At 46.9% G+C, this 27,594-nt stretch overlaps 14 protein-coding genes across 14 annotated transcripts; 9 read left to right on the forward strand and 5 right to left on the reverse strand.

Annotated features, from left to right (window-relative positions):
- Window positions 1-441: 441 nt before the first annotated feature.
- HPODL_01826 (Ras GTPase-activating-like protein rng2) lies at window positions 442-5,190 on the forward strand (the record flags this gene model as incomplete). Its single annotated transcript, XM_014078350.1, has 1 exon — window positions 442-5,190. One exon carries the CDS (start codon window positions 442-444, stop codon window positions 5,188-5,190), a length of 4,749 nt encoding a protein of 1,582 aa, XP_013933825.1.
- Window positions 5,191-5,369: 179 nt separating this feature from the next.
- Window positions 5,370-6,251, forward strand: HPODL_01827 (Palmitoyltransferase for Vac8p, required for vacuolar membrane fusion; the record flags this gene model as incomplete). The annotated part of the gene is made up of 1 exon (XM_014078351.1): window positions 5,370-6,251. One exon carries the CDS (start codon window positions 5,370-5,372, stop codon window positions 6,249-6,251), a length of 882 nt encoding a protein of 293 aa, XP_013933826.1.
- Window positions 6,252-6,365: 114 nt separating this feature from the next.
- HPODL_01828 (Histone deacetylase RPD3) lies at window positions 6,366-7,895 on the forward strand (the record flags this gene model as incomplete). The annotated part of the gene is made up of 1 exon (XM_014078352.1): window positions 6,366-7,895. The coding sequence occupies one exon, from the start codon at window positions 6,366-6,368 to the stop codon at window positions 7,893-7,895; it is 1,530 nt and encodes a 509-aa protein (XP_013933827.1).
- Window positions 7,896-7,900: 5 nt separating this feature from the next.
- On the reverse strand, window positions 7,901-9,148 carry HPODL_01829 (Mitochondrial NADH kinase, phosphorylates NADH; the record flags this gene model as incomplete). Its single annotated transcript, XM_014078353.1, has 1 exon — window positions 7,901-9,148. The coding sequence occupies one exon, from the start codon at window positions 9,146-9,148 to the stop codon at window positions 7,901-7,903; it is 1,248 nt and encodes a 415-aa protein (XP_013933828.1).
- A 527-nt stretch (window positions 9,149-9,675) lies between these two features.
- On the reverse strand, window positions 9,676-11,001 carry HPODL_01830 (lipase C16A3.12c; the record flags this gene model as incomplete). Its single annotated transcript, XM_014078354.1, has 1 exon — window positions 9,676-11,001. The coding sequence occupies one exon, from the start codon at window positions 10,999-11,001 to the stop codon at window positions 9,676-9,678; it is 1,326 nt and encodes a 441-aa protein (XP_013933829.1).
- A 687-nt stretch (window positions 11,002-11,688) lies between these two features.
- Window positions 11,689-12,954, forward strand: HPODL_01831 (Fluconazole resistance protein 1; the record flags this gene model as incomplete). The annotated part of the gene is made up of 1 exon (XM_014078355.1): window positions 11,689-12,954. One exon carries the CDS (start codon window positions 11,689-11,691, stop codon window positions 12,952-12,954), a length of 1,266 nt encoding a protein of 421 aa, XP_013933830.1.
- Window positions 12,955-13,130: 176 nt separating this feature from the next.
- On the reverse strand, window positions 13,131-16,026 carry HPODL_01832 (chitin synthase; the record flags this gene model as incomplete). Its single annotated transcript, XM_014078356.1, has 2 exons — window positions 13,131-15,204; window positions 15,236-16,026. The coding sequence occupies 2 exons, from the start codon at window positions 16,024-16,026 to the stop codon at window positions 13,131-13,133; spliced, it is 2,865 nt and encodes a 954-aa protein (XP_013933831.1).
- A 166-nt stretch (window positions 16,027-16,192) lies between these two features.
- Window positions 16,193-18,736, reverse strand: HPODL_01833 (uncharacterized protein; the record flags this gene model as incomplete). Its single annotated transcript, XM_014078357.1, has 1 exon — window positions 16,193-18,736. The coding sequence occupies one exon, from the start codon at window positions 18,734-18,736 to the stop codon at window positions 16,193-16,195; it is 2,544 nt and encodes an 847-aa protein (XP_013933832.1).
- Window positions 18,737-18,852: 116 nt separating this feature from the next.
- HPODL_01834 (putative RNA binding protein (Arp)) lies at window positions 18,853-20,649 on the reverse strand (the record flags this gene model as incomplete). Its single annotated transcript, XM_014078358.1, has 1 exon — window positions 18,853-20,649. The coding sequence occupies one exon, from the start codon at window positions 20,647-20,649 to the stop codon at window positions 18,853-18,855; it is 1,797 nt and encodes a 598-aa protein (XP_013933833.1).
- Window positions 20,650-21,223: 574 nt separating this feature from the next.
- HPODL_01835 (Enhanced filamentous growth protein) lies at window positions 21,224-22,426 on the forward strand (the record flags this gene model as incomplete). The annotated part of the gene is made up of 1 exon (XM_014078359.1): window positions 21,224-22,426. The coding sequence occupies one exon, from the start codon at window positions 21,224-21,226 to the stop codon at window positions 22,424-22,426; it is 1,203 nt and encodes a 400-aa protein (XP_013933834.1).
- A 107-nt stretch (window positions 22,427-22,533) lies between these two features.
- HPODL_05315 (Ribosomal RNA-processing protein 8) lies at window positions 22,534-23,637 on the forward strand (the record flags this gene model as incomplete). The annotated part of the gene is made up of 1 exon (XM_014078360.1): window positions 22,534-23,637. One exon carries the CDS (start codon window positions 22,534-22,536, stop codon window positions 23,635-23,637), a length of 1,104 nt encoding a protein of 367 aa, XP_013933835.1.
- Window positions 23,638-23,699: 62 nt separating this feature from the next.
- Window positions 23,700-24,599, forward strand: HPODL_05316 (uncharacterized protein; the record flags this gene model as incomplete). The annotated part of the gene is made up of 1 exon (XM_014078361.1): window positions 23,700-24,599. One exon carries the CDS (start codon window positions 23,700-23,702, stop codon window positions 24,597-24,599), a length of 900 nt encoding a protein of 299 aa, XP_013933836.1.
- A 139-nt stretch (window positions 24,600-24,738) lies between these two features.
- HPODL_01836 (uncharacterized protein) lies at window positions 24,739-25,875 on the forward strand (the record flags this gene model as incomplete). The annotated part of the gene is made up of 1 exon (XM_014078362.1): window positions 24,739-25,875. One exon carries the CDS (start codon window positions 24,739-24,741, stop codon window positions 25,873-25,875), a length of 1,137 nt encoding a protein of 378 aa, XP_013933837.1.
- A 138-nt stretch (window positions 25,876-26,013) lies between these two features.
- HPODL_01837 (uncharacterized protein) lies at window positions 26,014-27,579 on the forward strand (the record flags this gene model as incomplete). Its single annotated transcript, XM_014078363.1, has 1 exon — window positions 26,014-27,579. One exon carries the CDS (start codon window positions 26,014-26,016, stop codon window positions 27,577-27,579), a length of 1,566 nt encoding a protein of 521 aa, XP_013933838.1.
- Between the last annotated feature and the right edge of the window lie 15 nt (window positions 27,580-27,594).

Below are 27,594 nucleotides of genomic sequence, written 5' to 3' on the forward strand. Positions count from 1 at the left end.
TTTTCGTCTAGAAAGTTCCACGATAAAATAAAAAATTATAATATTTCGGGTCGATCGACCCAAGGAGAATATTCGAGACTAGGTGTTGAGAGCCACAACGTCCTGATGATGCTATTGTTCGCTCTGAATACCTGCTGATGACCCATGGGAGGTCTCTCATTGAGAGCTTCTTCCTGGGAGCTGCACAGATCTTTCTTCATAGCTAAGCACAGAACTTTAGTTCTTTTTTGACGTTGTATCAGAAACAGCGTTGGATCAAGGCACCCTCGTTACCTTGTTGTCCCATCATCGTCAATTCAGCAGATCTGATCTCGCTTATCCGAGCCTCTCTCCAATTATCCAAAACATCCCTGCACCAAAAGATAGAAGTACTCCTGAGACCTCGTGTTTTTGTTTACAGTTGTGTGTTTACGATTAATCCAAGACGTTTTTCTTTCAGCCATGTCGATGAACACATCTGTTCGGAAGGATGGCAAGAAAAATCTGGCTTCCCAGTACTTGGAGGCAATTAGCATGCCCCACTTGTCACCCTTGAAACCAACAAACTCATATAGCACTAGCACTCCTAGCTCTCCAACCAAAAGAGGTATTGCCAATCTTAAGGAAAATGAGAACCCGTTCAAGTCTCCCCAAAAATCAACGTTTCTGGAGAATGATTCTCCTGTGAAAAGACTGATTAAACAAAAAGAGCAAGACACCATTGAGAACAATGCCTCAAACTTTATACCCATTCCTGCTCCATTTAATTCTAATAAACTTAGGTCTGAGCCACTCCACAAGCCAACTAAGAGCGAAATCAGAACTATGGGCCAAATTAGTAGCGCGATATCAAACTCTCCGTCACTGAAGAACCTGAACAAGTTGAGAACAATCGAGAATAAGTTGCGCAAAACTTCGCGTGTTGAGTCGGTCTCTAAGAAATTTCAACCAACATCAGTTGGTGCTGACCTCCCTTCGCAAATTGAGGAAGAACCTATCAAATCTGGATCTTGGATGGACCATGATAGAAAGTCACTACAGGCCTACGAGTTTTTGTGTCGCGTGGCAGAAATCAAGATATGGATTGAAGAGTGTTTGGACGTCAAGATTGATTTGCAAAACGACTCAATTGCGGAGTTCCAGGAGTACCTGAGAAACGGAATTTTGGTTGCAAAACTTGCTCAGAAGTTTGGCTACTCGAAAGTTAAGAATATCTACTACGGAGAAAACAATGCCTCAGGTACAAACTACAAAAACAAAAGCGGTTTGTACTTCAAGTTTACTGAGAATATCGTCGTATTCCTTGAGTTCCTTAGAAGCATACAGCTTCCTGAGATGTTTATTTTTGAGACAGCGGATTTGTTTGAGACCAAGAACATACCTAAAGTTATTTTCTGCCTCCACGCACTGAGCTATATGATGTCAGCTACCAAGAAGGCTCCTCAATTGAGACGTTTAGACAAATATGATATCAAGGATTCTGACATTAAAAAGATCCAAATCAAAATCAGAGGCCTCAAACTGCCGAATTTCAAGAACATTGACGATGGGGTTCGAGTGAACCTTGGTGACAGCTTGATTACGACGAAGGAATCCGAGGAAGAGAACAAGATACAGCTAGAGACTAAAGTGGACACCACCTCAATGAACGATGCAAAATTCATCGACACAACCTCAGTTATAGAGGAGACTGCGCAAGCTAGACATTTGTTTAAAGAAAAACACACCCAAGACGATTTCGATGTTGACATCGACGAGATTCACGCCAAATACACTTCGATGATTGACCAGGACAATGGTCTAAGCTTGAAGCCTGCAGCTGAGGAGAGTTACGTTGCCCAGCTCATCCAGTTGCAAGCTATAGCACGCGGCACCCTCTTGCGCTATGAATTGTTCATAAACAGGTTCATGCTAAAGGTATTCACGCCAGACATCATAAGATTCCAATCTTTTATTAGGGGTTCGTTGGCAAGATCCCAAAAAACAACTACTCACCTTTCACTCATGGCAAATTCGAGATCTCTTTCTGTGCTCCAGGCAATTTTGAAAAATGCCAAACGGGAAGATAAATATTCAGCAACGAGATCCAAATTGTTGCAAAACGAATCTTCGATTGTTCAGCTACAGAGTTTGATCAGAGGTGGATTTATAAGAGAAAAGAAATATGCTGATAGAAAAGCGCTTCTTAAACAAACAAGTGCAATTATCAGATTACAAGCCTGTATCAGGGGAAACTTGATAAGGGAGCATAAGAGCTACTTAGAGCATAGACTCGCTCATGGCACACGAAAGGCTCCAAGAAGAGGTATCCCTATTAGTGTTTCGTGCGAAGAACACCTTTCCATCCATTACCTTGAAAAGGATTATAGACTTACAGAGTTGCAAGCCATTTGCAGAGGAAAAGTGGTTAGGGACGATATTGCGCATAAACGTAAACAGCTTTACAAACAAGCATCTGCTGTGAAACAACTGCAAACAATATTCAGAGGTGTCTTACAGAGGTTTTATATTGAGATTCTTCAAGATGACCTGCAGGATGCTGAGGATTCTATTATAGGCCTTCAGTCTGATATAAGAGGCTACTTACAACGAAAACGTATTAGGGATAGAGAGGAATGGTTCAGAAAACCCGAAAATCTTGAAAAGATCATCAAGCTCCAAAACTGGTTCCGTGCTGCTCGCACTAAACATGATTACAAATCTTTGATCTACGAGAAGAATCCTCCTCTGAAAGCTATAAAGAATTTCATCAATCTGCTTGACGGCCCTGGATCTGAACTCGAGGACGAGAAGAAGATCCAGAAGTACAAGGATGAAATTGCGAAGGAGACAAGAAGAATCGAGCAATGGGAGCTGGATCTTAGTCAGCTAGGTGCCAAGATTCAGCTTCTGAAGAAGAACAATGTTTCTCTGGATGAGCTTCTCAAATTTAAGGATGAAAACATGAACCTGACTGGATACTCCAACAACCTCAATGAGAGTCTTAGTAAGAGTTTGGGAGCAAACCCTGACCAACTTTTGATCAAGCCTATCCGAACTCTGACCAGGTTATATGAGAAATTTTTCTATCTCCTGCAGACGAAACCATGTTATTTGGGACATCTACTGACTCTAGTCGACAATGAGACCATTAGTTTAGATTTGAGCAGTGGATCCATTGAGGACTGGATTTTGAAGTGTTTCAACTTCAGCAATTTCTCAGCGCCGGCATCAAACGCCCCTAAGCGTGAGGAGTTTCTTCTCATGCAGTTAATATTGTTTGCTTCGAATGAATACTTCGAACAATTGGGCTCCGTTGCACGGCTCAAAAACTATATGAAATCCAGACAGACGGTATCAAACAGAAGCGCAAATAGTTGGGAATCCCTACTCGTGACTTATGTCAATTTACCTCAGCAGAGAGCTTTAGCAAAAAGTATATTGGCCGATTGTGTCTGGAAAGTGACTTCAGACGAAGATGCATCTTACGAACCTGATCCTGCAGCCATTTATCGAGACATTATTGAGCGCGATGAACTGGAGGGTCGCATGACTTTGAAATCAATGGACGACTTAGACAACATGGATCCGATTGACGATGATGACACTAGGAAACAATTTGTTAAAAATTTGACACAGTTGAGAGAAGCTTCTTACGATGTGATGAAAACAATAGGTAACCTCGTCGAGAAAGTGCCAGTGTTTATCAGAGTGATCTGCCGTGGGGTCTATTGTCAAATGAAGAAGCTCTATCCAGGAGAATCAGAGAGATTCTACCTCAGTGCTGCGGGTTCAATATTCATGAAATCATACGTGCTTCCTATACTAGTCACGCCGGAGAATTATGGAATCAATATAGAGCATATTGTCGATGACGAATCTCATGTTTCCAGAGTTAGAGACAACCTCCTGCAAGTCGCCAAAGTGTTAAACCAGCTGGTCTTGATGAGGCCGTTCAACACTGAAAATGTGTACTTGCAGCCATTGAATCCATTCGTCGAGGAGTTCGTGGAAGGTGTTAGGAAAATTCTCAAAGACCTCATTGATGTGGGCACAATCGAAGAAGCGTACCAAATGAAATCAGCATATGATGATGTGGTTTCCAACCAGAAACCTAAGCTGGAACTCTTGAAAGACGACATTTCAGAATTGTTGCAAATAGTTTTTGACCACCAGGATGTCCTGGTGACGCAAAAAAACGATTACTTGCATTTCTTGCTGATGGAAATTGAGGAGTATTCTTCTTATCACAACAAGATCGAAACCAGAAACAGTTTGGTTGAGATGTATTTGCAGCCAATTGCCGAAAGTACCGATCCAGAAGTTGTTGGTACTAAGGTGGCTTTGTTGGAGGTGAAGGAATACCTGATATACATTATCAAGGTGCAAGATGGAGCGGATTTGCTGGACCTACTGCTGAGCGAGATTACTCCGCTTGACGAGCTCCGATTCAAAGAAATAATCAAAGAGGAAAAGGCCAATAGTGCTCTACCTGAATTTGGCATGGAGAGACGAACGGTGCGCAAAATCCACAATTCGACGTTCCCCCAGTTGAAGAAGCGTGCCATTGAACTTCTCCTTGAACTGGAGAATAATGGATACATCAGTCGCGAAGACGGCTACCAGGCAATTCTTAATGAAATAGCGCATGATATCAAGATGAACAAGTCAAAAAAGGAGGAAAGAGAGCGCCAGCTTAAGCTTGTTATTGACACACTGACGAAGCTAAAAAAGAAAGAGAGAACCTGCTCGAAGGTTTACTCTGACTATATCAAGGAAATTGATAGAGTGATGATGCGTATGCAGCACCAGAGTGTGCACAAGAAAAAGGGTCCTTTGCTTAAATACTTCTCGAGGCAATATTACCATGAAAAAGAGCTGAAGAAGAAGAAAGGATACGTTCCTAAATTCGGTTCTTACAAACACTCCGCCAAGCATCTGATGGATCACCACATCCTAATTGAGTTCTGCAATACTACTCTCACTTCTTTTGCTTTGAGCCGGATTCATTTCACCATCAGCTGTGAGCGCCAGGGAGAGTTTACGTTTGATATTTCCAAAAACTCGCTTGGTGTTTCTGGCCATGAAAGGATCACCATGGACGATTTTCTCAATCTACAATACGAACACAAGAAGACTGTCAAATTGTTTGATGATAGCGTTCTCTTTGATACAGATAACTTGGTGGCGTTTATTTTTAAGAAGTTTTATGAGGTGAACGAGAGTGTATAGAGACTACCATAAATTATTCTATTTGAACAATGTGGTAAAAAATAAAATAAAATATAACAATATTTGCTTATGACTCGATGGTGACTATAACACAAATTTGTTGCACTATTGCATCAACCTTCCCCAAGTTTGTGTGCACAGCACTACTTGTCTGGTCCTACTATGCGATAATTTTCAAAATGGTCCTTAATGTGATAGATGGGTCAGCGAGCAGGTTGGCCATTTTTGTTATTATTACAATACTCGAGGCATTGTGTTTGATATCATATTACCTGGTGGTGGCGGTGGGTCCAGGCTCGCCCACAGAATGCCCTGAGCTTTGCTGTCTCGAGCCTGGCCCAGAAGTCCGTCCTGAGCCTCCAGAATTCCTCAAGTCAAACACAGTGATGGTGAAAAGAGATGGAGGCTATCGTTTCTGCAATAAGTGCAGAGTTTGGAAGCCTGACAGATGCCACCACTGCTCATCATGCGAGCAATGCATTCTCCGGATGGACCATCATTGTCCATGGTTCGCCGATTGCATAGGGTTCAAAAACCACAAGTTTTTCGTTCAATTTCTAATTTATACGTCATTTTACACGGGGCTGGCCACCCTTATCTCAGGATACTGTCTATACAAGATCTACTATCTCCAAAGCGTTTCTCTGGACAAGTTTTCGCTGCATACCATGTTCGTTTTTGTATTGGGAGCCGTCATGTGGCTATGTGTTTCCGTGTTCACGCTGTTCACGATATACCAGTTACTGATAAACAGAACGACGCTGGAATCGTACGAAACTCAGGGATATCGTTCAAACGGGAGCTCTCATGAAATAGGAAACATTTTTGATCTCGGGTACAAGCAAAATTGGTGTTCCATCATGGGCACCACCTGGGTGGAGTGGCTGCTACCAATCCGTGCCTCTTCTGAGGACGGATCTGGTCTCACGTTCCGAGTGAACGATTCGGTTTACCGCAAGCTCCAACAGGAAACACAGCTCCAGGAGAGGCTGTCTCAGGAGATCACGAACTATAGGTCCCTGCAGAAACAAATTAACAAGTCTGCACTTCCTCCCTCATAGCTAGCTCTTCACGTCCCAAAAAAAAAGTATGTACACCTCGCACCGAAAACAACATTTTCCATGTTGCCCTTAAGTTGTAGAAAGTTGGTGTTTTTTTTTATCTCTCACGATAGAATGATCTTTGAGCTAAAACCTTTTGACGAGCTGAAAGTGGGCACTAGCAGCAAGAAGCGGGTTGCATACTTTTATGACTCCGACGTGGGCAACTACGCCTACGGTGCTGGACACCCAATGAAGCCACACAGAATAAGGATGGCGCACTCACTGATCATGAACTACGGATTGTATAAAAAGATGGAGATCTATCGGGCCAAACCGGCCACTAAGCAGGAGATGTGTCAATTTCACACCGACGAGTACATTGACTTCCTCGCCAGAGCCACTCCAGACAACCTAGAGATGTTTACCAAAGAACAAGCCAAGTTTAACGTGGGAGACGACTGTCCTGTCTTCGACGGACTTTTTGAGTACTGTGGTATTTCTGGAGGAGGATCGATGGAAGGAGCCGCTAGATTAAATAGAGGAAAGTGCGACATTGCCATCAACTACGCTGGAGGTTTGCACCACGCCAAGAAATCCGAGGCTTCGGGTTTCTGTTATGTGAACGACATTGTCTTGGGCATCATCGAGCTGCTCAGATACCATCCACGTGTGCTGTATATTGATATCGATGTGCACCATGGTGACGGCGTTGAGGAAGCTTTCTACACCACGGATCGTGTTATGACATGCTCGTTCCACAAGTACGGAGAATTTTTCCCAGGTACTGGTGAGCTCAGAGACATTGGTGTGGGCAAGGGAAAATACCACGCTGTGAACATTCCTCTTAGAGATGGTATCGACGATGCCACCTACAAGTCGATTTTCGAGCCCGTTATCCAGAGAATCATGGACTGGTATCAGCCTTCTGCTGTTGTTCTCCAGTGTGGTGGAGACTCGCTTTCCGGAGACAAGCTTGGTTGTTTCAATCTTTCTATGCGCGGACACGCCAACTGCGTGAACTTTGTCAAGTCGTTCAACGTGCCGACGATGGTTGTGGGTGGCGGTGGATACACGATGAGGAATGTGGCGAGAACATGGGCTTTCGAAACCGGTTTGCTGAACGAGACATTGTTGGACGCCGAGTTGCCCTTCAACGACTACTACGAATATTTCGGACCTGATTACAAGCTGGACGTGAGACCATCCAACATGCACAATGCCAACTCTCCAGAGTATCTGAACAGAATCCTGACTCAAGTTTTTGCCAATCTCGAAAACACAAAGCATGCTCCTTCGGTTCAAATGCAAGAGGTTCCACCAGACCTTGTGGACTTTGACGACGATCCTGAGGAGGACACTAAGGAGGCCATCGACACCAGAGGTGGCTCTCAAAAAGCGCACGACGAGCGAATCGTTCCCGAAAACGAGTTCTATGATAAGGACGAGGATGCGGTTAGAGCAAAAGACTCAACTGACTACAACGAGGCCGAGAAGAAGCCAACTCCTTCGATCATACCCGCTAGTTACTACAATGAGGTTGCAGAGGATATGGTGCGGGAGCTGGAACGCGACGAAAAGAACGAGAACAAGGAAGAATCCAACGAAGCTACTATAACGCCCGCATCCAACGGAAACGGCAACTATCTGAAAGAGAATAACTAGAATTATTATGGATGAGCGTCGTTTATGCTTTTGAAGCCGGAATTGAATCCCAGCAAATTGTTAATGCCTGTCACCCAGTCACCTTTAGTACGCGCGACACACCAAAGACCTGTTTTGGCTTCATCAGTCGTGGTCTTTTTCTTCAGTGATATGGAGGTCGGGAGGTTCCATGAGGGGTCCAATAAGGATCCCGACTCTGAAATAACGTGTATTTCGTCGCCCGCGCTGAGTTTCAATTGAGGGATCCCGTCGATCGACAACTTTGCGGAGCAATCATGCCCGCTCAGACCTTTGCTCCTGACGATTACCTTGATGTGCGAAATAGATGGGAGAATCAAGGGCCTGAAAGAAAGAGATCTTGGACACACGGGAGTGAGTAGGATACATGGAACCACCGGGTGCACCATAGACCCACCAGCAGAAAGAGAATAGGCGGTTGATCCTGTAGGCGTGGCAAAAATCAAACCATCTGCGGTGGTTGTCGTGAGGAAATGGCCGTTCACATAAACATCCAGGTTGATCAGGCTTGGCAGTGACCCGCGATGGAGCACGATGTCGTTCATGGCGTGCACCTGTGATAGTTCGTCCGAGCCACTTTTGTACATCGATTTTGGATTCGTGTCTGTAATTGTACTCTTCTTAACAATGTGACATTCCAATCTCTCTCTGCGCAGCATCAAGGCTCTGCTTTCGAACACTTGTTTGAAAGCTTCCTTGAAATCTTTGAAATCGAAGGGAAGCAAGAATCCCAAAGTTCCCAAGCTGAAAGACAATATTGGTGGTACTTGAGTGTTTGAGAAGAGAGAGACGCCTCTTAATATAGTTCCATCTCCTCCAAGAGAAACGATCATGTCGGTCTTGCTAACTATTTCTTCGCTCTTTCCCGTATAAAGAACGTGCTTGACATTTTCGCCGGACTTATTGAATACCTCGGGATTTTCGTTGAATTCCCTAGCAACTTCCTCGGTAACTATCACCGTGCAGTTAGGATAGGATGAGTGGATGTGTGAGATAAACTGAGCCGTGGCAAATGTCACATCCTCCTTCCGCGGTTTCTTGACCACCAAAATATTCGAAGGGGGTGCTTGCCAGACGAGGTTTCTGAAAAAGGAGTGCGGGTTCTGGGCATATTGGGGAAACTGGCGCGGCTTCAACTGGGTCACAGATTCGATCTTGACATTTGAAAACGAAACGACGCTTGTGGAGAACAGCTTTCTTGACCAGAATACCCTTGGCGCCCTGATTGATATCATTTACAGTTTATCAAGAAAAATATGGGGTTTTTTTCAAAAATTAATTTTTCATGAGTCAATCGTACTCGAGAAGCAAGGGGAGGCAGTATATGTGTTTCATTTCGTAAAAGACGTATTACTGTAAAACTCTAATACCCAGCTGACGCTGCACACTGTAGTGGTTGCAGATCATCTCATCACCAACACAGGGCAGATTGTGGTTGAAACCGGGAAACGATTACCCGGCCGCAGAATGCTATATAAAGCGATTTTCCATGATTTTTTTTTTCAACGCAAAACCACAGACAGGCTGGCACTACTATCGCATCCTTTCGAGGTTGAGCCTCTTTCGGGAGCGCTCTGACCCAGGACATCACGGATTCCGGTGCCAGACTTCGGTCTTTACGCTTGTACTGGAGAACAACGTGTCAATCTTGGGTGCAGTGGACCATCTGAAGCTCCTTGTAGCTTCTAAGGACCCGCCTTCGTGCATCCGTATGGGGTCGACTGCAAGGATTGACACAACATTATATTGTACTTGTAGTATATTAGCGAACTGTTAATTCATAACTAGCCAGGAACTTGATGACAGGTAGGAAGACTCTGTCTTCCACGTCCGAGGCCCAAAGGGTATCCATATGCTCGTAATTTTCTATACCCACAACCTGTACCGGACAGGAGAGCTGGTCGACGGTCTTGTCGATATCGATAAGGGAATCTGACATCCCGTAAACGAGCAACATTGGGGTGGTGATGGTCAGCGTAGGGAATGGTGCGACTCTATTAGTTTTCGAAGTAGCTCCGCTCAAATACACCAGCTTTGAGCCGGAAGCACCCCCTTCGTCGTACATCTGAAATCTTTCGCTGCTAATAATTTGAAACCAGTGGATCACACTTTTCACACTGGAAGGTGAGAACATATGCGCGTAGCCAACTTTTTTTTGCGATTCCGAGACATTGTGCGACTTCCAGTTGAAAAGAAACACCAGAGACCTGTCCACCACGGTTTGGTACAACTGCGGGCCCATCAACTTCTGCCAAAAAACAACTGACGGAAGAATCGCACGACGTCCGAAGAGTCTGTACATAAGGTTTGGCGCAGAGTTGACAAAAAACTTCAGCAGTGGATGACTGAGCCCTTTAGGAATCATTGCAGGGGAGAGCCCTATGAATTGTCTAATTTTAGAGTTGAGCGAACAATCTAATGATAAGGCAGCCAGACACTGCGCAGAGCCCTGGCTGAAGCCAATGTAGGTGAGATCTCTCTGGTTTGTAGCGCGCAAAATGTAGTCTATAGTGTCTGGAATGTCGAACATAGCAAACTCGTCCAACGAGTAGTCCCAAAACTTGACATCGCGTGAGGAAAACGTGAGATGTTTCCGAGAATATTTATTCCCGCGATTGTTGCCTAGCCAAACGTCATAGCCCAGTTCCAGCAGGCGGAACGGAAGACAACGTGATGTGGTGTCCCCCAGCACAAAGAGCTCGCTGTTGGTGAGCAGACCATGATGCATGTACACAACTGGCGCGTTTTTCGGTGCGTGCTTTGATATTATTCTGTGGATTGACAACAGATATCCGTCTCTAGTTTGGACAACATGTTCGTGCACTTTGTATCCATGGGCATGCACTATCTGCACGATATCTACTGCATCGAGAATTCTGTCGTGGAAGCGACAATCTCCGTTTAGTTTCCTTGTAGGAGAGACTTCTGGGGACTTCCGCGGTACGGTTGACGAAACGTTATCGGGTTTGCTGAAGGGTGACTGGAAGGACGCAAGCACGCTTTCGAGGCCGAGGGTGTGCAGCACCAGCAGAGGGAACTGGATGGCAACTGCTATGATGTTCAGCAGCACATTCAAAACAGCGCCCATCAGGTTGTACAATAAATTTCTGTATATTATTCATCTAAGTAGTGGATTCTGGCCAAGAAGCAGCACAGCCCGAGATTAGTAAATCCGCGGATTGTAGTAGGTAGCAACTTGACCATGGTGGAACGGGAGACATTTGCGCAGAAACCGACCGCCGATGGTTGGGCTCAGCGACAAATGAGGTGAAGTGGGTAATTAGCGACAAAAAGTACAAGATGCAGGTATGCTCGGACGAGAAAATGCCAGGCCACTAAAGTTGCAAGTTCTAAAGAGCTACATGTTGCTACTGAAAGCGAGAATCGCACAAGAAATCTTGTCTGTCCACTCCGGCTTCTCTCCCAAACCAGTTCCACAAATAAGGGGGAAGCATATTAAGTGCTCGGATAAATAAAAAAAGAACGCTTATAGATTAGTACGGAACCTCCATATTTTAGTCACGTTGTAAATGCCGCACATCAACTGATCGATCGTTCTGGCAACAGAACTAATAGTAGTACGCTGCACAGATGCATAGATTCTGATTTCTTTACGTTGTTATGCAGCTTATATCCGATTATTAATTTATCTGCTCGGTTTCGGTATATTCTATGTAAGCCGACCGAGGGGTTTTTAGTCAGACATAAATATGGTCCAAAGTGCACCACAACCCACCACAAAAACGCTTACAAGGCTCCACAGATACAATTGACCATGCCTCTATCGTCCACGTTGTCGTCGCCTGACCGGTACGGCGACAGAAAAGCCCAGCAGCAGAAGAAGAAGAGAGTCGGCAAGGCTTGTGATTCCTGCAGACTCAAGAAGACCAAATGTTCTGGCAAACAGCCTTGCGAGAAGTGTCAAGCTGATAACAAGATCTGCATTTATACTGAGCGTAAGAAAAGCAGGGATAAAAGCTACTCCTACGATTATGTGGAACTGATCGAAAAGAGACTGCGCATAGTTAACAAGGCTCTGATTAATCTCTCGGAAATGGTGAAGCTCAATAAAACCGCAGAGTTGCAACAATTTGCGCAAAATATCACATACAACGAATACGACGAGGGTGTTCCAATCTCCATCAACCAGGCCATTTCGCTGCTCGTTGACAAGTCGGACGTTGTAGACCATTCTGACAGCGAGACGAATCCCGAGCAATGGCAGGGCCGCATCCCCAAGACCGAGTCTCAGGACAGCGGTCTTGAAGAGTCTTCGGAGTCAACTGTTCCCCAGCCAGCTCCCAAGAAGGAGGAGCTCGCCGCAGGCTTCATCCCATATTCATCGCCAGATTCGCTTACACCAAGATCGGACGATCCGTTTTCGCCTCTACCCCAGAACGACTTCAGCGCGGAATTTATGTTTGAGCAGCAAACAAGTTCGACGCGTCTCGATGACATCAAAGAGGAAAAGAACGACGATTTCTTCAGTCATATGAGTCCTATGCCTACGAGTCTTATAATGGATGCAGTTCAACCGCCTGTGGAAAACGAGTCCTACGATAATTACAGTTCGATGACCCCCGCACAGTTTGATATGAGCGGATTTAAATCCGGGGCGGGCTTAGCAGCTGCAGCCGTCAATGGCCTCTTGGGCCGCTCGCAAGCCTCTGGCTCCGGTTCCGGATTTATGATGTCTGACTTCGATCTTAATTCTCCAGCATCGGTGCTGGCTACCTCGCCCGATTCCATGTACAACTCCAAGACGGTCATTCCTGCTTCGATGAACCTCTCGCGCAATGACAGCTCGTATTCGTCCTATTTTGGAGAAGACTCCTACATTGATTCTGCACACCCTCCAAGCAATCTGCAGAGATCTGCATCAACAAGGTCCACAGAGAGCGGAAACAGAAAGCACGGAACGTTACATAGAAGCCACCATTCGTACTCGCAGCACCCTCATCCATACAAGAAGACATCACACTCTGTCGACGGTGCGCTAGTTTCCCCGATACCGAAGGATGAGCTCCTTGGTATAAACTAATGTGATGAAGTTACGAGTTATGAGATTACACACTCCTATATTATTCAATAGATACACTTAGTCAATGATTACTAAAAAATACGTTTCACGTCAGCTGATCGGTTCGGCATGCGCGAATATTTTTGCACCTATTTTTTATTAGTTCGCACTGCAGAATTAAATCCGAATCTTTTTTTTTAGATCACCGGGTGCTTGTGGTAGCGACGTTTGCGGAAAAAAGTGTCCAGTCTGTAGACCAGCACGCCAAAGAAGCGAACTAGCGCCAGACAGCACACACACCAAAGCACGAACGTCATGAACCTGTTAGAGCTCTTACTGTCCACGTTTCTTTTCACCTTGGTGGTGGCAGTAGTGGTGCTAGTGCCCGAGTCTTTGTAATCATTGTAGTCGTCCAGTCCCCCCGTTCGCAGCACAAGAACCAAAATTATGAAGTTTGACACCAGCCATGCAAGCACCGTGTATGTTCTGCCCAAGGCATAATTCCGTTCCGAAGTTTTCAAGGTGCTTTCCTTTTTCACCGCCTCAGGCTTGGAAATATTGTTGTTAGCCAGAAGATAGAGCTCGTCGGGGTCCTGCAAAGCCTCTGATAAGATCAGCTCGTTCGAACGCTCGCTCTTATTAGCCTCTTTCTTGCCCACTTCCTCAACCTTGAGTGCTCCCTTGGTGCCCCAAGAAATATCATGGATGTTGCAGAACGCGAAAACACTCAACACATTGATGTACGCCGGGCTCAAAAAAATGTACTGCAGACTGCAACCAAACAGGTGGAAGAACTCGAAAAACAGCAATGACCCTAAAACGTACAGTGCGTATGTGGACGAGAGTGCCACAGTCAGGTCGCGGAACTTGGAGTTTTCCAAGTAGGCCAGCACCTTGCTTTTCGTAGAGGCTGCGATTTCGCTTTGGATCGTGTGAACCGACGCGATCGTCAGCATAATCACACAGAAAATCATGTAGGCCATCACTATGGAGAAGAGCAGGAAAGCGAGCTGGTATAATCGTTTGGCATCCTTGGGCTTGTTGCCAAACGAAATGATAAACGTGAGCGCCAGAGCTGCAATGTAGAGCCACAGGAACACCACTGCCAGTATGTTGCCAGCCTTGAACCCCACCGATGTGTCAGCCAGTCCCAAAGTTAATATCCGGAAGACCAGAAAATAAAACGAGATGGACAACCACGAGAGACCAATATTGACGGTCTGGTACACCACCTCCACCAGCAGGACGAGCTTGCGGCCAAAGCTGTGTTTCGAACGGACTATCCGGTAGAAATGCATCACCGAGTAGAGCGCAGCGAAGAACGACCCGTTGAGCCATCTCCGCCGCTGGTTGATGAACTCTGCAATGTTTCCGGGCACGTCGGTGACCCCAAACGCGTCGTGGACATACCGCAGCACGTACGACGCTCCTTTCTTGGCCACCAGCTCAAAACACAAGATTCTGTCTTCTGCTAGGTACATGTTAGACTCCAGCGTTCCGGCAGGCTTCTCCGTGTTGGTTTTCATATCTTCTCCATGAAAATACGCTTCCAGAGGGTCTCCTTGCAACGCCTCGTATCTATATGCACTGAAAGCACCGGGAAGAACCGTGACAAAGCCAAATGCCGACTCCATCGGTTTGTCAAGAATGTTGGATATTTTGTACTCGAAATTCTGTGCGGCAGTGAGTGGATTCAGCACCACGCATTTGAGGTCAGAAGAGGTCCGCAAGACCCAGCGTCCTAATTTCTGCATCAGCGAGCCCTCATCGTTTGGACTCATCTTTTTTCCAAGCATGGCCCTGATTTCTCCACAGGCCCCTCCAACCTGCGGGTCCTTGAATGCCTGCCAAAGCTTGTAGATCGAGTCTGGGCCTGGTTCTGTGCCGACGTCCAGCAGACACACAATTTTTGGGTTCAGGTTTGGACACAAAAAGTTGAACGCCCATCTGTGCGAGTTGATCTTTTGCTTGTTCTGCTCCTTGAGCAAAAACATCATCTGAACAGGCACAGTCTGCTCTGTGACCAACGGAACTGTAAAACCTTTACCCTCGTCGCCACGGTGGTAGTCGAACTGTCCGATACCAAATGTGGTGGTGTACTCAAACAGATGCGCGTTGACGTCGTCGCCGTTCACTTTCTCCTGGATCACACCCTCCTGGTAGCATCCTAGCAAAGTGAGCAGAGCCTTGGACCTCTCGTGGATCTTGGAGCGCCCGTCGCTGACTATCACCACCACAATTTTTTTTCCACGCGTTTTTGCCAAACGGATGCTCGCTAGAGCGTTTTTCCGGCAAGTTGTACATGGTTTTAATATTTTTGAAAACACCCTTGAGCGTGCGGCCCAACAGAACTTCGTCCTCGTTGTACATGGTACACACGATCATGAGCTCTGTTTCACGTCTCACTCCATATAGATTCGGCCGCAACGGGTAGTTCACAATGTCGTGTCTTTTCTCGAGGTCGCCGCTGGTAAAGTCCTTTGGGTCTGCTGTAATGGCATGGTACCTTAAATACGTGAACTCCGTCAGGTTCTTGGCGTCCTCAAACGGAATGCGGGCAACCAGCTGCTTGGGAACTGGAAAATCAAAACTGTAGTGCTTGTCGTCCAGCAACTGGACCTTGGTGTCACCTGAAGTAGCCACATTGAGAGGCTCAATACCATCGTTCTCTGTCTTGTCGAAAAATAGATCCTCAATCACTGGCTCATCCCCATCCCTCATAAAGGACTGAAACACGGGAAAACTTTGCTGATAAGGCATTGGCGGCACAGAGGGCTGGTAAATCACTGGCCTGGTATATGAGTTGGACGGGAGTTTTTCAGAACCCAGAAACGAGCTGTTTGATGAGAAACTGGACTGCGTCGCGTCGTAAACATTCGAAGGCGGGCGGAGGATGGAATGGCGCACTGGAGAAGAAACTGTTTCATTGTATGAGTCCTGGTAATCGTTCAGATCAAAGGCACTCCTTTGAGCATGGTTCGATGTTTGGTGTATGTCGTCGTCAACCATTTGGACAAATGGGTTATTATGCAAACTCTGTCCCTCAACAGAGTCATCGTCATCTAATCGAAACGGATTGTCATTCTGAACCATATCTGTAAAAAGTTGCTAGATAGCTTTGTTACAGATTAATATATTCTATATTATGATTTTGTATCAGCTGCGCCATGTCTAAAAATAATCTGAAGCGTGATCGCGTGGCTATGCTAGAAAAAAATCCAGAACCGAGATCTCGGAGATATTCCAGCCGTCCATGGCTTTAGTCGTACTCAATGGAGGAAACCTTCTGTCTGACAATGTCCGAAACGATCTGCGACTCAGTAGCGTAGTACCTGACGACGTCGATGTCGTCTCCCTCAAACCCGACCCAGGGACCATCCAGCTGTTCCTTCAACAATGGATATATGTAGCTCTGACATGCCTCCCGCGCCTCATCAATTGTGCTCCTGCGTTTGCGCAGCACGTGTGCAGAAAGAGCTTCTGGATCTGTATGCGAAGGGCTTGGAGACTCTGATGGAGTGCGCATGACCACCGACTTGCGTCCGGACCGTGGTTTGCGGCCAGCCCCATCGGGCGAGCCAAGAAAAGAGCCTAATTCGTCGGAGTCGTCCGTCTCTGCAGACTCACCCGACGTTTTTATGGCGTCTAGAGCAATATAGAACAGCAACGGCAAGTAATTGCGGTTGAAGAAGAGTATCACCACAACCGTGGTTGGTAGCAGAGGCACGACTAGCGCAGCAAGCACAAACGACTGCTCCAATGCCAGAGTGCCCAGCATTTGCAGCTGGAAAAACAACATCCCCAGACACACTCTGTGGAACACTATGGGCCACAACTTCCCTGTACTGTGATATGGATGAACCATAGAGTACACAAGCTGATACTTGTAGACGTAATATCCAAGAACGAAGTACACCAGGCCCGAGGTGAGAATTTTCGTAGAGATCACAGAGTAGATGATGGTAATGATGAAAATGAGCAGATGCTGGGGCAAAATGAGCCCGACCTCAAACATTGCGGGCTTGTAAAAGAGGTCTCTGTAGCTTCTAGGAGTCTGCCACGAGTGACGCAAAACGTACTCCCAAAAAATATACGCGAGATCTCCTGCCTGAAGCAGCTTGACCGGAAACATAACCAGACCCTGCAGCAAAATCAAATCAATGTAGAACAGTGAGAGACTTTTAATCGATGTTGCCAGCAAAGGCGCAATTTTCGTAGTGTCTGATAACAAAGCCTTGTAGCTAGACAGAGTACCAAACAGAGTGAACACTAGAAACAAGTTGAAGAAAATGTACATGAAGTTCTTGCGGGTGATTGAAAGATCAACGTCGCCTTTGGAAACCAGACCTTGCAAATTGGAGAGGAAGGAAATAACGTATGGAAGCGCAATGTTGATCAGCGTAAACAAATAGGTGGGCAAAATACCGGTCACAATGGTTCTGAGAATTTCATGCTTGATCAGGTAGTCACCAAATTCGGGCCATATCCTTTTGATAGCGTTAACGTTAAGCAGCGAAGACAAATACCGAATAGGTATAATGAGCAAGATGCTAAAAGCGATGATGATTAGCTCAACAATATTCTTTCTAATGAAAACGGATTTCGAGCTGAGATGTAAGTTGTCCCAGTTGACGTCTAAAGGAGCCGGTGCTAGACAGGTGATGAGTTGGAATGCTTTAGGCGAGAAGACGGCCTGCGCGGCCATCTGAGCGTCGCTGACAGAGTCCATTGTCACGAATGCTGAAGGAATGGGCTTAAAGTCTCCCTTCTCGCGTAAGACCTTAATGTTTTGATCCATCTGGATGAGCTCCTGGCAATAGTAGTCGAAGAGATCAACTTTGGGGCCAAACGCAGTAATTCTGCCAGTAGGCCGCTTCTTTTCTCTTTTCTTCGAGTCGTAAGCTTTAGGGAGCGGCACAGAGGCATCCAGATCAAGCTCCTGGCTGAGCAGATCCAGTTTCAGTTTCGCAGATGGGGTTTCCACGTCTTTGAAAATGCGAATCTCGAGTCCGTAATAATTTGAGTACAGCTGCTCCAGCTTGTGCACTATCTCTGCGCGACGGTCAAACAAAATCCGCAATTTCGTGTAATCATACACAAGCGTGACTTTCTCAACGTTACCGACTCCCAAGGTCTCGATATGCGATTTCAAGGCCTCTTCGTTTTTCAGCGAGTCGGGAATATGGGAGATCACGATTGTTCGGTCCGTAACCGACCGTTGCGAGCCCAGACAGCGTTGCCTGGTTTTGATGATGTGCAAAGTCTCTTTGAAGAGGAAAAAGAAGACAGTTGCTGTGAAAATGTACGTGAAGATCGTGCACACCACCAGATACCCTGTTGGTTCTGAATCGTCGTGTTTCGCAGCTGTTTTGGCTGATCCCGTCATCACGCCATAGAATAGCTGCAGCCCCGTCATTTCCTTATCAAACTTGCCGGTCAATAGATACCTCACGGGACTCAGAACCAGCAATCCTGCAACAGTCATGGTAAAAAAAATCCGTATTCCCATGCGAAAGAAACAGAGAAACACGTACGCATCAAGCCCGGCAACCTGGATGATTTCGTCTCCTGAGATCGAATGGAGAACTTTGAGCCAACCAAGAAAGCTTTTTGGGAGCCTGCGTATCATCTTGTTCCGATACGGGCGCACAGAATATAACAGGGGAAACTTGTATCTCACCAGACAGAAAGTGAGGAAGATCACTAGACCCAAGATGGAACAGAAGTACAATTGCACCTTGAACAGCGTCTGTGTCTGGCGTCTGGGGTCAAAAAGAGGAGGCTCATCTGAAATTTCCAGCATTGGGACAGATTTGTGGCATTAATTAGTCCTCATACAAATTATTACTAGCGCGACAGATAATAGCGGCCCGTGTGGCGGTGCAAAAATTATAATGCTATCATTTATACAGTATTCTATCATTTGGAGAGATCGAGGTCCAGGTTCAAGGAAGGCAGACCAGAATGGTACAAGCTTTGTTCCGAGTGTGATTGTTGCAAGGGCTGGGAGTTGAGAGTCAGTCCATTGATGCGGGAGGACAGGCCTTGGAAGTCGTCCAGGCTTCCTGAGTACGACGGGGTGCTACCCTGCGAAAGCATCGGCTGGAACAACGGCGTGCTGGAGGCAGACTCGGAAAGCGGGACGGATTGCTTGCTTGCGGCCCCCGACAGCGGGTACTGAAACAGGTTGTAGATGCCCGGTGCTGCTCCCGGTGCAGAGGTGTCGGAGCCAGAGGTGTTGGAACGAAGGTTATGGTGGTACTGCGGAGTGGCTATGGATCGGCGCTGGGCCACGTTGGCGTTGTACGCGTCCTGGTGGTACGAATAGCCGTTGTAGGTATTTGCTGCCGGTTTAGGCGCCCCACATTTGAGGCAGTAGACGTTTTTGGCAAAATTATGATATGCGCAGCTTTCGTTCGGACATTTCCAGTCGCCGGCTCTGAAAGGCACGTTGGACGAGCTGTTTGTGTTTGACTGTCTGTGGTAGTACTGGCCTGTGCTGATCGACTCCTGCACAGCCGCCGCAGAGGCAACAGGGAAAGAACAGCGGAAACATGCTGTTCTTCGCTGGAAGTTGGAAAAACCGCAGGACGGACAGGTCCAGTCGCCTGGTCTGGGTCTGTTTTTCGATGACGGGAACGGCGTGAGGATGTCGTGTGCCTTGTCAAGCACAGAAGCGGACGAGGGTTGCACCTCTATGATTCTGTCGTTCAGAAGTCTCCCCGTCATGGCTAAGGAGTCCAGGGCTTCTTCGTGAGTAGCAAACACGGCAAAACCGGAGCAAGTTGGCTTCGTACCTGACGACTGTGAGTTTATGCTGTTGCTACCGCTGCTGTTGCTGGTGTTGGACCCTGTTCGGCTGTTATTTTGCGACTCTGACAGTGGCGGGAGCTTGACGGTCCAAAATGCCACCGGTCTGCCACCATATTGGGTGAACCAGGACTCCAGCTCGCTTTGCGTCGTGTCTGCAGGCAAGTTGCTCATATACAGAATCCTGGATTTTTCCGAAGCAAACTGCGCCAGGTCCAACGCCATGTCGTACGGTATTTCGAGGATTTTCGAGCCCTGTGGAGATGTTTTCTGGAGATGGCCAATAACCTTAATTAGCACCTGCACTTCATCGGCCGCGCGGCGGGGCATAGCGAGCGTCAGAGAGTCACCGTACGACTTGTTCACAGGCTTTATATCTGCAATGTCGAGATCGAGAGCGGAAACTATGTGCGAAACGGTAAGGGAGCCAGGATGATCTAACTCCTGAGAGTGGCACTGCTGGAACTTGAGGTACTCCTTTTTGAGATCAAAGTACCGAGAGTGCTCCAGATATGACGGCAGCTGGATGTTCTTTTCTCTGCTTTCCTTTGGGAGCCGCATTCTGAGGTCCCAGCTGTTGAAAACCACAAACGTGAAGTCTTTTTTGGCGGAAACAAGGTGCTTCTCGATGTCCTGTTCCAACAGCAGGACGCAGTCTTTCAAAGATGGAGCGTTCTTGACGTTTTCCCAGGTTAAGGAAGTTTGCGAGGTACACAGCGGCGTGACGGGGGTGGTAAGGGGCTTGACGAGCGACGAGTTGGTCTTGATCTCGGCGAGGGAGTGCGAGTCGACCACAGACCAGGCGATCTCGAGGATCTCGCTGGAGTCTTTGGAGGAGCTAAGGTCGTCGCCCGTGGTGGTGATGTGGAGAACAACAAACGCAGACGGGCTGGTTTGTCCAGACATTTTGTGGAGATGGTCGAGAAGATGGAAATTTTTTTATGGATGAAAAATCATAACATCTGACACCAGAAACATCCGTGCACGCGCAGTCCCCCGGGACGGCTTACCAAGATCGGTAAGTGCAAAGATCGGCGGGAGTATGTGCCCTGCCCTGATGTCGTCTCGCAAGCGACAATACGAAAACAGGGATCGGAAATTCACAATATTGGCGGCGCCGTACGCCCCCTGCTGAAGCAGTGAGCAAAGAAGTCCGTTGATTGAAGTCGGCATATGCAACAGGAATAAATTCATTGATTCTCTGTCAGGGGAGGAAGCGGATCGCAAATTGTGTGTGCTGAGACATGGGCGGCCTCGCTTAGCGGCCCGCGGGCGAAATTTTTTCGCGCACGCCTGCCACGGACAAGGGACTGCATGCACCACGCGGGAAGCAAATCTGGCATGCTACAGGCGCGCAGCAGTGCTGCAAAGTAATGGTGAACTTTTTGAACAGTGTTTATGTATGTAATGAAAGTTTTTTTGGCAAGGGCTTATACTTGAGGAAACTTCACCAATTGATGCAGTAAACATACGTTCGTTAATGTCCCAACAGTACTCGCAGTACCAGCAAAACTATCAGCCTTACCAGAGCTATCCGTCGTATCAGCAGGGCGTGATGCCCTCTGGACCAGTGGCACAAAATTACAACTACCAGCCGTACCAGACCGCCGCTGCACCTAGCGGAGACTCTGCTGCGGCGCAGGCATCGCAGCCCGGAGCAGTCGCTCCGCCAGCAAACGACGCGCAGTCTTACCAGTATTATCCAACAGCGCATTCCCATTATTCGCAATATTCCTATCCTCCACAACCTCCTACCCAGTCCCAACAACAACCCCTGCAGCCACAGCAGGTGGGCTACTATTACCCGCAGCCTCACCCTTCCACCTTCTATCCAAGACACGGACAGTATCCTGGATATGGGCAGTCATACAAGGGTCATATGCAGTATGTTTACAACACTCCCGGCAGCACGGCCACGCCCGAAACCCCTGTGCAACCTGCGGGAATGAGGCCCAAAATAACAACAACCATGTGGGAGGATGAGAAAACACTGTGCTACCAGGTGGCAGCCAATGGCGTTGCCGTTGTCAGAAGAGCAGATAACGACATGATTAACGGAACCAAGCTTCTGAACGTTGCCAAGATGACCAGGGGCCGTAGAGATGGTATCCTAAAGGCCGAGAAGACCAGGCAGGTTGTCAAAATTGGCTCAATGCATCTGAAGGGGGTGTGGATTCCTTTTGAAAGAGCCCTTGCTATGGCTCAGAGAGAAGGGATCGTTGACCTCCTATATCCTCTGTTTGTCAAAGATATCAAGAAAGTGATACAGCAGGGAACTCCGACGACCCAGATGAGCAAGACGGCCTCAGTCCCGCCCTATTCGTACTACGTGCCTCAGCAGTATGGCTCTTCGGAACAAGCAAATGAAGAAAAAAAGGCCAAGGCGGCGGAGTCGGGTTATGAGAAGTCCAAGGCCAAGTCTGACTACTTTTACGGGTACAAGCCCCAACCTTCCGGTGGATTGCACTATGCAAACTCGTATGCAAACTACAATTCGCAAGCCTACATCCCTCAGGTGGCCTCCAACCAGCCTCCAGCAGATCCCAATGCTTCTCAAGGATCTTTAGCGTCCACCACCACACCTTCCTCCTCTGTTGGGTACGCCAACTCTGCTCCGGCTCAAAAATCGTCTGCGTCTGACCATTCAGAGTCCTACATCAAAAAGAGTTCCGAGTCGAACTGAGTGTTTTTGTGTTGATTTGACTATTATTTTTTTAAGGCTCCAATTTTATATTTTGTATTAATACTAATACCATTTTTTCAGGTGTGAAATTTTATTTGAAAAAAATTATGTCCCTATTTGAAGTTGACGGATGGGGCCTAGAGGGCAAGAAGGTTGCTGAGGCTGTTCCCAAGCCCAAACCGGTCAAAGAAAACAATGTCACAAAGAAGGATGGAAAAAAGGTGAAGCAGAAGAAACAGAAACAGGGTTCCAAAGTGCATCATGCCAAACAGGAGGACAATGATATTTCGACTGCTGTGAGCGCTGATAATTCCAAATCCAAGCCTACTCAACCGAAACCTTCCAAAGCTCCCCAGGTCGCAACTAACTCGTCGCTTACTCCGCTCCAACGCAAAATGATGGCCAAGCTGGCCGGATCGAGGTTCAGATGGATCAACGAACAACTCTACACAATCAAGTCTGATGAGGCTCTGAAACTGATACAAGAGCAACCAGAACTATTTGAGGAGTACCACGAGGGTTTCAGATCACAAGTCCAGTCGTGGCCAGAGAATCCTGTCGATGTCTTCGTTAATCAAATCAAAACTCGGGCTACCACCAGATATGTGAATGCACCGGGAGGTCTTCCTGGACTGGCCAACAGCAGGGTAGTGATTGCTGATATGGGTTGCGGAGAGGCCCAACTTGCGCAGGACGTGAAGAAGTTCATGCCATCACTAAAAAAGAAGAAGATAAAGATAGATGTGCACTCGTTCGACCTTAAGAAAGCCAACAATTTTGTGACGGTGGCTGACATCAAGAATGTTCCGCTCGCAGACGAATCTTGCACAATCGTGATATTTTGTTTAGCGCTGATGGGTACGAATTTCCTCGACTTCATTGCGGAAGCATACAGACTACTTGCTCCAAGAGGAGAGCTGTGGATTGCGGAAATCAAATCCCGTTTGAGCGACGAGAAGGGCACGGAGTTTATAGAGGCACTCAAGAGTTTTGGTTTCTTCCACAAGTCTACCGACGACTCCAACAAAATGTTTACTCGGTTTGAATTCTTCAAGCCACCACCAGATATCCTTGCCGAGAGGAGGGCCAAGGAGGAAAAAAAGCGGAAGTTTGTTGAGAAAGAAAACAAATTGGAAGCTCTTGAGACCAAGAGGCAAAAGCGGCCTGAGGGAGAATGGCTATTAAAGCCTTGTATTTATAAAAGACGCTAATCGAGGATTCTGAGAGAAAAAATATTCCATATGTAATATTAATTATTTCCTCCACTAACGTCATGGTTCTAAAAATTGGATTTATCCCAGAGCATTTCTCCACTCCTCTGCAGTTTGCCAAAACCAAAGGATATTTCGCGCAGAATGACATAGAATGCGAGCTGATTGAGTACCCGTCGGGCTCAGGACACCTAATTCAGTCTCTTAAGAGCCGAGAAATCGACATTGCCATTGGACTCACAGAAGCTTTTGTCAGGGGTCTCTGCGAGGGCGATCATGAAAGCTACCAAATTTCCGGCACATATGTGCAGTCGCCTCTCTGCTGGGCTATTTCCACCGGTGCCCAGCGTTCCGACCTAAGTTCCGAAACCCAACTTCAAGACGCATCAATTGGAGTTAGTCGGATTGGCTCAGGCTCTTACGTGATGTCATTTGTTCTGGGTTTGCAGCACCACTTCAAAAGCCCCTTTTTCAAGAAGTTTGTCGTCTTGGACAACTTTAAGAATCTCAGAGACTCGGTCAATAAAAAGGACAACGTCGAGGCTTCGGACGCATTTATGTGGGAGCATTTCACGAGCAAGAAATACTACGACAACGGTGAGATCAAAAAGATTGGCGAGATCTACACCCCGTGGTCTTCGTGGGTTATTGTCTCAGGCAAAAGTGTAGAGCAAGCGCATTTGTCATCCTTTTTGAAGGCCGTGCAGCAGGGTATCGAGTACTACAACAGCCACAAGGATGAGGCTGCAAAGTATATTGCTGACCATTTGGACTACTCGTATGAGGACGCCAAGGAGTGGCAGAAGACTGTTAAGTTTGCTGACGACGTCACGAATATCGATTTTGAAAAGGACATCCTTGGCACCAAGTCTGTCCTAAAGACTGCCGGCGTCGTCCAGAAGGACGGTTCTGAAACGGACGAGCAGATTTTGCAGAAGCTGCATGCCGGAGTCATCAACTAGGTAACTATAGAGTCTGTCTGTCATTCTTCTGTACGGTAACAAACTAATAATTTCGGGGTAAGCATGTGATTTTTCTTTGCCAGAGAAGATCAGGACCCGAAATTCACATCCGTGTCTCTGATCTCTAAAGACGTGCGAAATGTCTCTCGAAATTCCGCCCAGCAGTTCAAAGAGCCCAAGTTCGGGCTTATTTTCTCCCGGGTTCACTAATGCTCCGGCCCAAAGCAACATGAACGCCGCCTGGGATACTAATGAGTCCAACGGGCACAACATCACACAACAGCCCGACTATTTCTCGACAGATCTTGATTTTGACACTGCGTACATGCTAATGACCAATGAACTTGATGCCGGCGTTCCTTCTAGCGCCGGGTTACCTGCCGCGAACAAACTCTCCGCCGGCTCGCAAACTACCTCTGGATCCATTTCTACAGACCAGTCGACAACCGTCCCGCAGACGCCGCCGATGACAAACGTCATGTCTACGGGGCTGTCGCCCTTCTATAGATCGCCGAAACTGGTCCAGGAACAACTTTCGCGACCCTTAACCCCAGACAACAACAAACTTCTTCATGACAAAAACAGCTTTCTTGCCCGATCGTCCTCGTCGTTTCATTTCGGCGAGTCGAGTCCTACCCAGGCCACCTCGCCTGTGTCGCCAAACACAAGGAATTTGCTGACAACGTTCAACAACTTGAGCTATTCTGCGAATTTGGTGGGCCTGGCTCGACAGCAGTCGTCAGAGCTTCTTTCCGTGTCCGAAACGTCTGCGCTCGAGAACTTTTTGGACTCGATCGCCAACGACCAGAGCTTGTCGAACCTTTCCAAACACTGGCACTCTATTGACCCTTTGGCCAGCACAATCAAGGATTTGAAAAAGACCCCCGAGGCAGAACTGGAAGTGGTCATCAAGCACAATGACGGAGCGCAGCGTCTCCCGTCCCCACCGACACAGGAGGAGAAGTTGGCCCGAGCAAGTTACCAAAAGCGACAACGGAGCAACTCTTTTTCTAAAAAATTGCTTACGGAGGAAGAAAAGAAGTTGAACCATTCGACATCGGAGCAGAAACGGCGCGCAATGATAAAGAACGCCTTCGACGACCTATGCGATCTTATAAGTTCGTCTCCTGTTTATTTACGACAGACTAGAGGTGATGGTAGCAAACCGAAGAGCAAGCGCAAAACAATGTCCAAATACAACGTCATGATGCATTCGATAGAGGAAATTGATCGGCTCCAAGATGTTAATAGACGGCTTAGGCAGCTGATAGGATAAATAGGGATGTATTGATGAGATATGAGAGTACGTTATTTAGGTCGATCGACGCGTCTTGAAAAGCGCTCCGCGAAAATTGTCTATGTTTATATTTTGTTTGTTTATCGTTCGTTCAACCGGCGCTACCAATTGAACACCATGCGCCAGCGCTCAAATTCTGTAACTTCCGAGGACGTGGACTATCTTGCAGATTCTTCTGAACTTCATCTTCATTTTGATAATAAGAGTTTTGAAGACACGTTCAACGAGAATGAGTTCATAGATATGGTTTTAAACAGAAGATCAGATCGAGGCCACGAGAGCGCGTTTGGGCGAGCTCTGCAAGCACGTGAAAAAGAGTATAAAGAAAATAATGAACCAGTTCTTGACTTCCAGACGCCAATACCCAATTCTGTGGCATCATCCACTCCAAGAGTGGTTCCGCCGCAGAATGTTGGGATACTACAGAGCCACCGCAAAAACGTCTTGAATGAACGTCTTGACAGTGCAAAATCGGAACCGAGTCAGGTTCAGAAGCTGGTGGTCAAGTTTGACGATACCGTTCAGGATAAAGAGAACCATCACTATGTTCAGAAACTCAAATCTTTACAAACAGAAAAGGACCAGCTTGAAACTAAGGTGGAAGAGATGAGCTCGCAAAATACAAAATTATTAATTGATCTCGATACAAAAAACAAGGAGATCGAGGACCTGCACAGAAGAATAGACTCCCTGATAGACAGCCGAAGTGTTATCCAGAAAGAGCTGGACTCTTTCAAGGAAATGATCTTAGGTAGGGAGGAATTACAAAAGGATCTCGACTCGTTGCAAAAGTCGAAGGAGTCGTTAGAGCTAGAGAATCAGAACTTAAAAACTACTGCCCAAGACCAAAAGACAAAGCTAGTCGATTCTGAGAAGCAAAACTCCGAGCTTGGGATGAAATTAAAGGAGCAGATAGACTTGGTGGCCAAATTGACCATTGAAAAGGAAACAGCCGAAACCGAGGCCGCAGAGCTTCGCGCAGTAAGTGCAGAGTTGGAGAACGTGAAGAGCGAGCTGGATACCGCTCGTGAGCAGAACCAGGCCTTGGAGAGAGAGAAGGAGAGTCTACAATTAGAATTGGAAGAAAAATCGCAAAAGGTCTTGAATTCTGAGAAGCTCAGATCTGAAGTTTCCGAGCAGCTGGAAACCTACAAAGTGCAAACAGAAAAGGAGAAGGGACACCTTTCGGCTGAATTGCATGACGCTCGAAACCATATAGATCAACTGCTGCAGGAACAGAAACAATTAAACAAAAGACTGGAAGATTATGAGTATCTCATTGAGTCGCTCAAATTGGAGAACGAAAAACATGCCGCCAAGCATGGAGATCTGAACTCTCGACTAACAAAAGAAGATCTCAAAAACTATGCACTATTGAAGCTTGACGAGATCGACTCGATGACGTTTGTGGAACTTGCGAACTGTATGAAACAACTGCTTCACTCATTCGGTATTCGCTACCAGAACTTTGGTCCTTACTTCCATTTCTTAAGACAGTCGTTTGATTACTACGAGCAGTTTGCGCTGAACTTGCACGAGCTTCTGTACAATGAGAAGCCCATGAATCCGGAGCTGCTTATTTCCCAAAACCTACGCAAATTCTCGCCCGCTAATGTCAAAAACCTCAAGCGGTGTCTACAAGGAATGCTGGACGCTGTGGATACCGGTATGTATGGACAATAATATACGAATTTAAAC

Source organism: Ogataea parapolymorpha, chromosome VI (assembly GCF_000187245.1).
Source record: "Ogataea parapolymorpha DL-1 chromosome VI, whole genome shotgun sequence".
Taxonomy (NCBI): Eukaryota; Fungi; Ascomycota; class Pichiomycetes; order Pichiales; family Pichiaceae; genus Ogataea; species Ogataea parapolymorpha.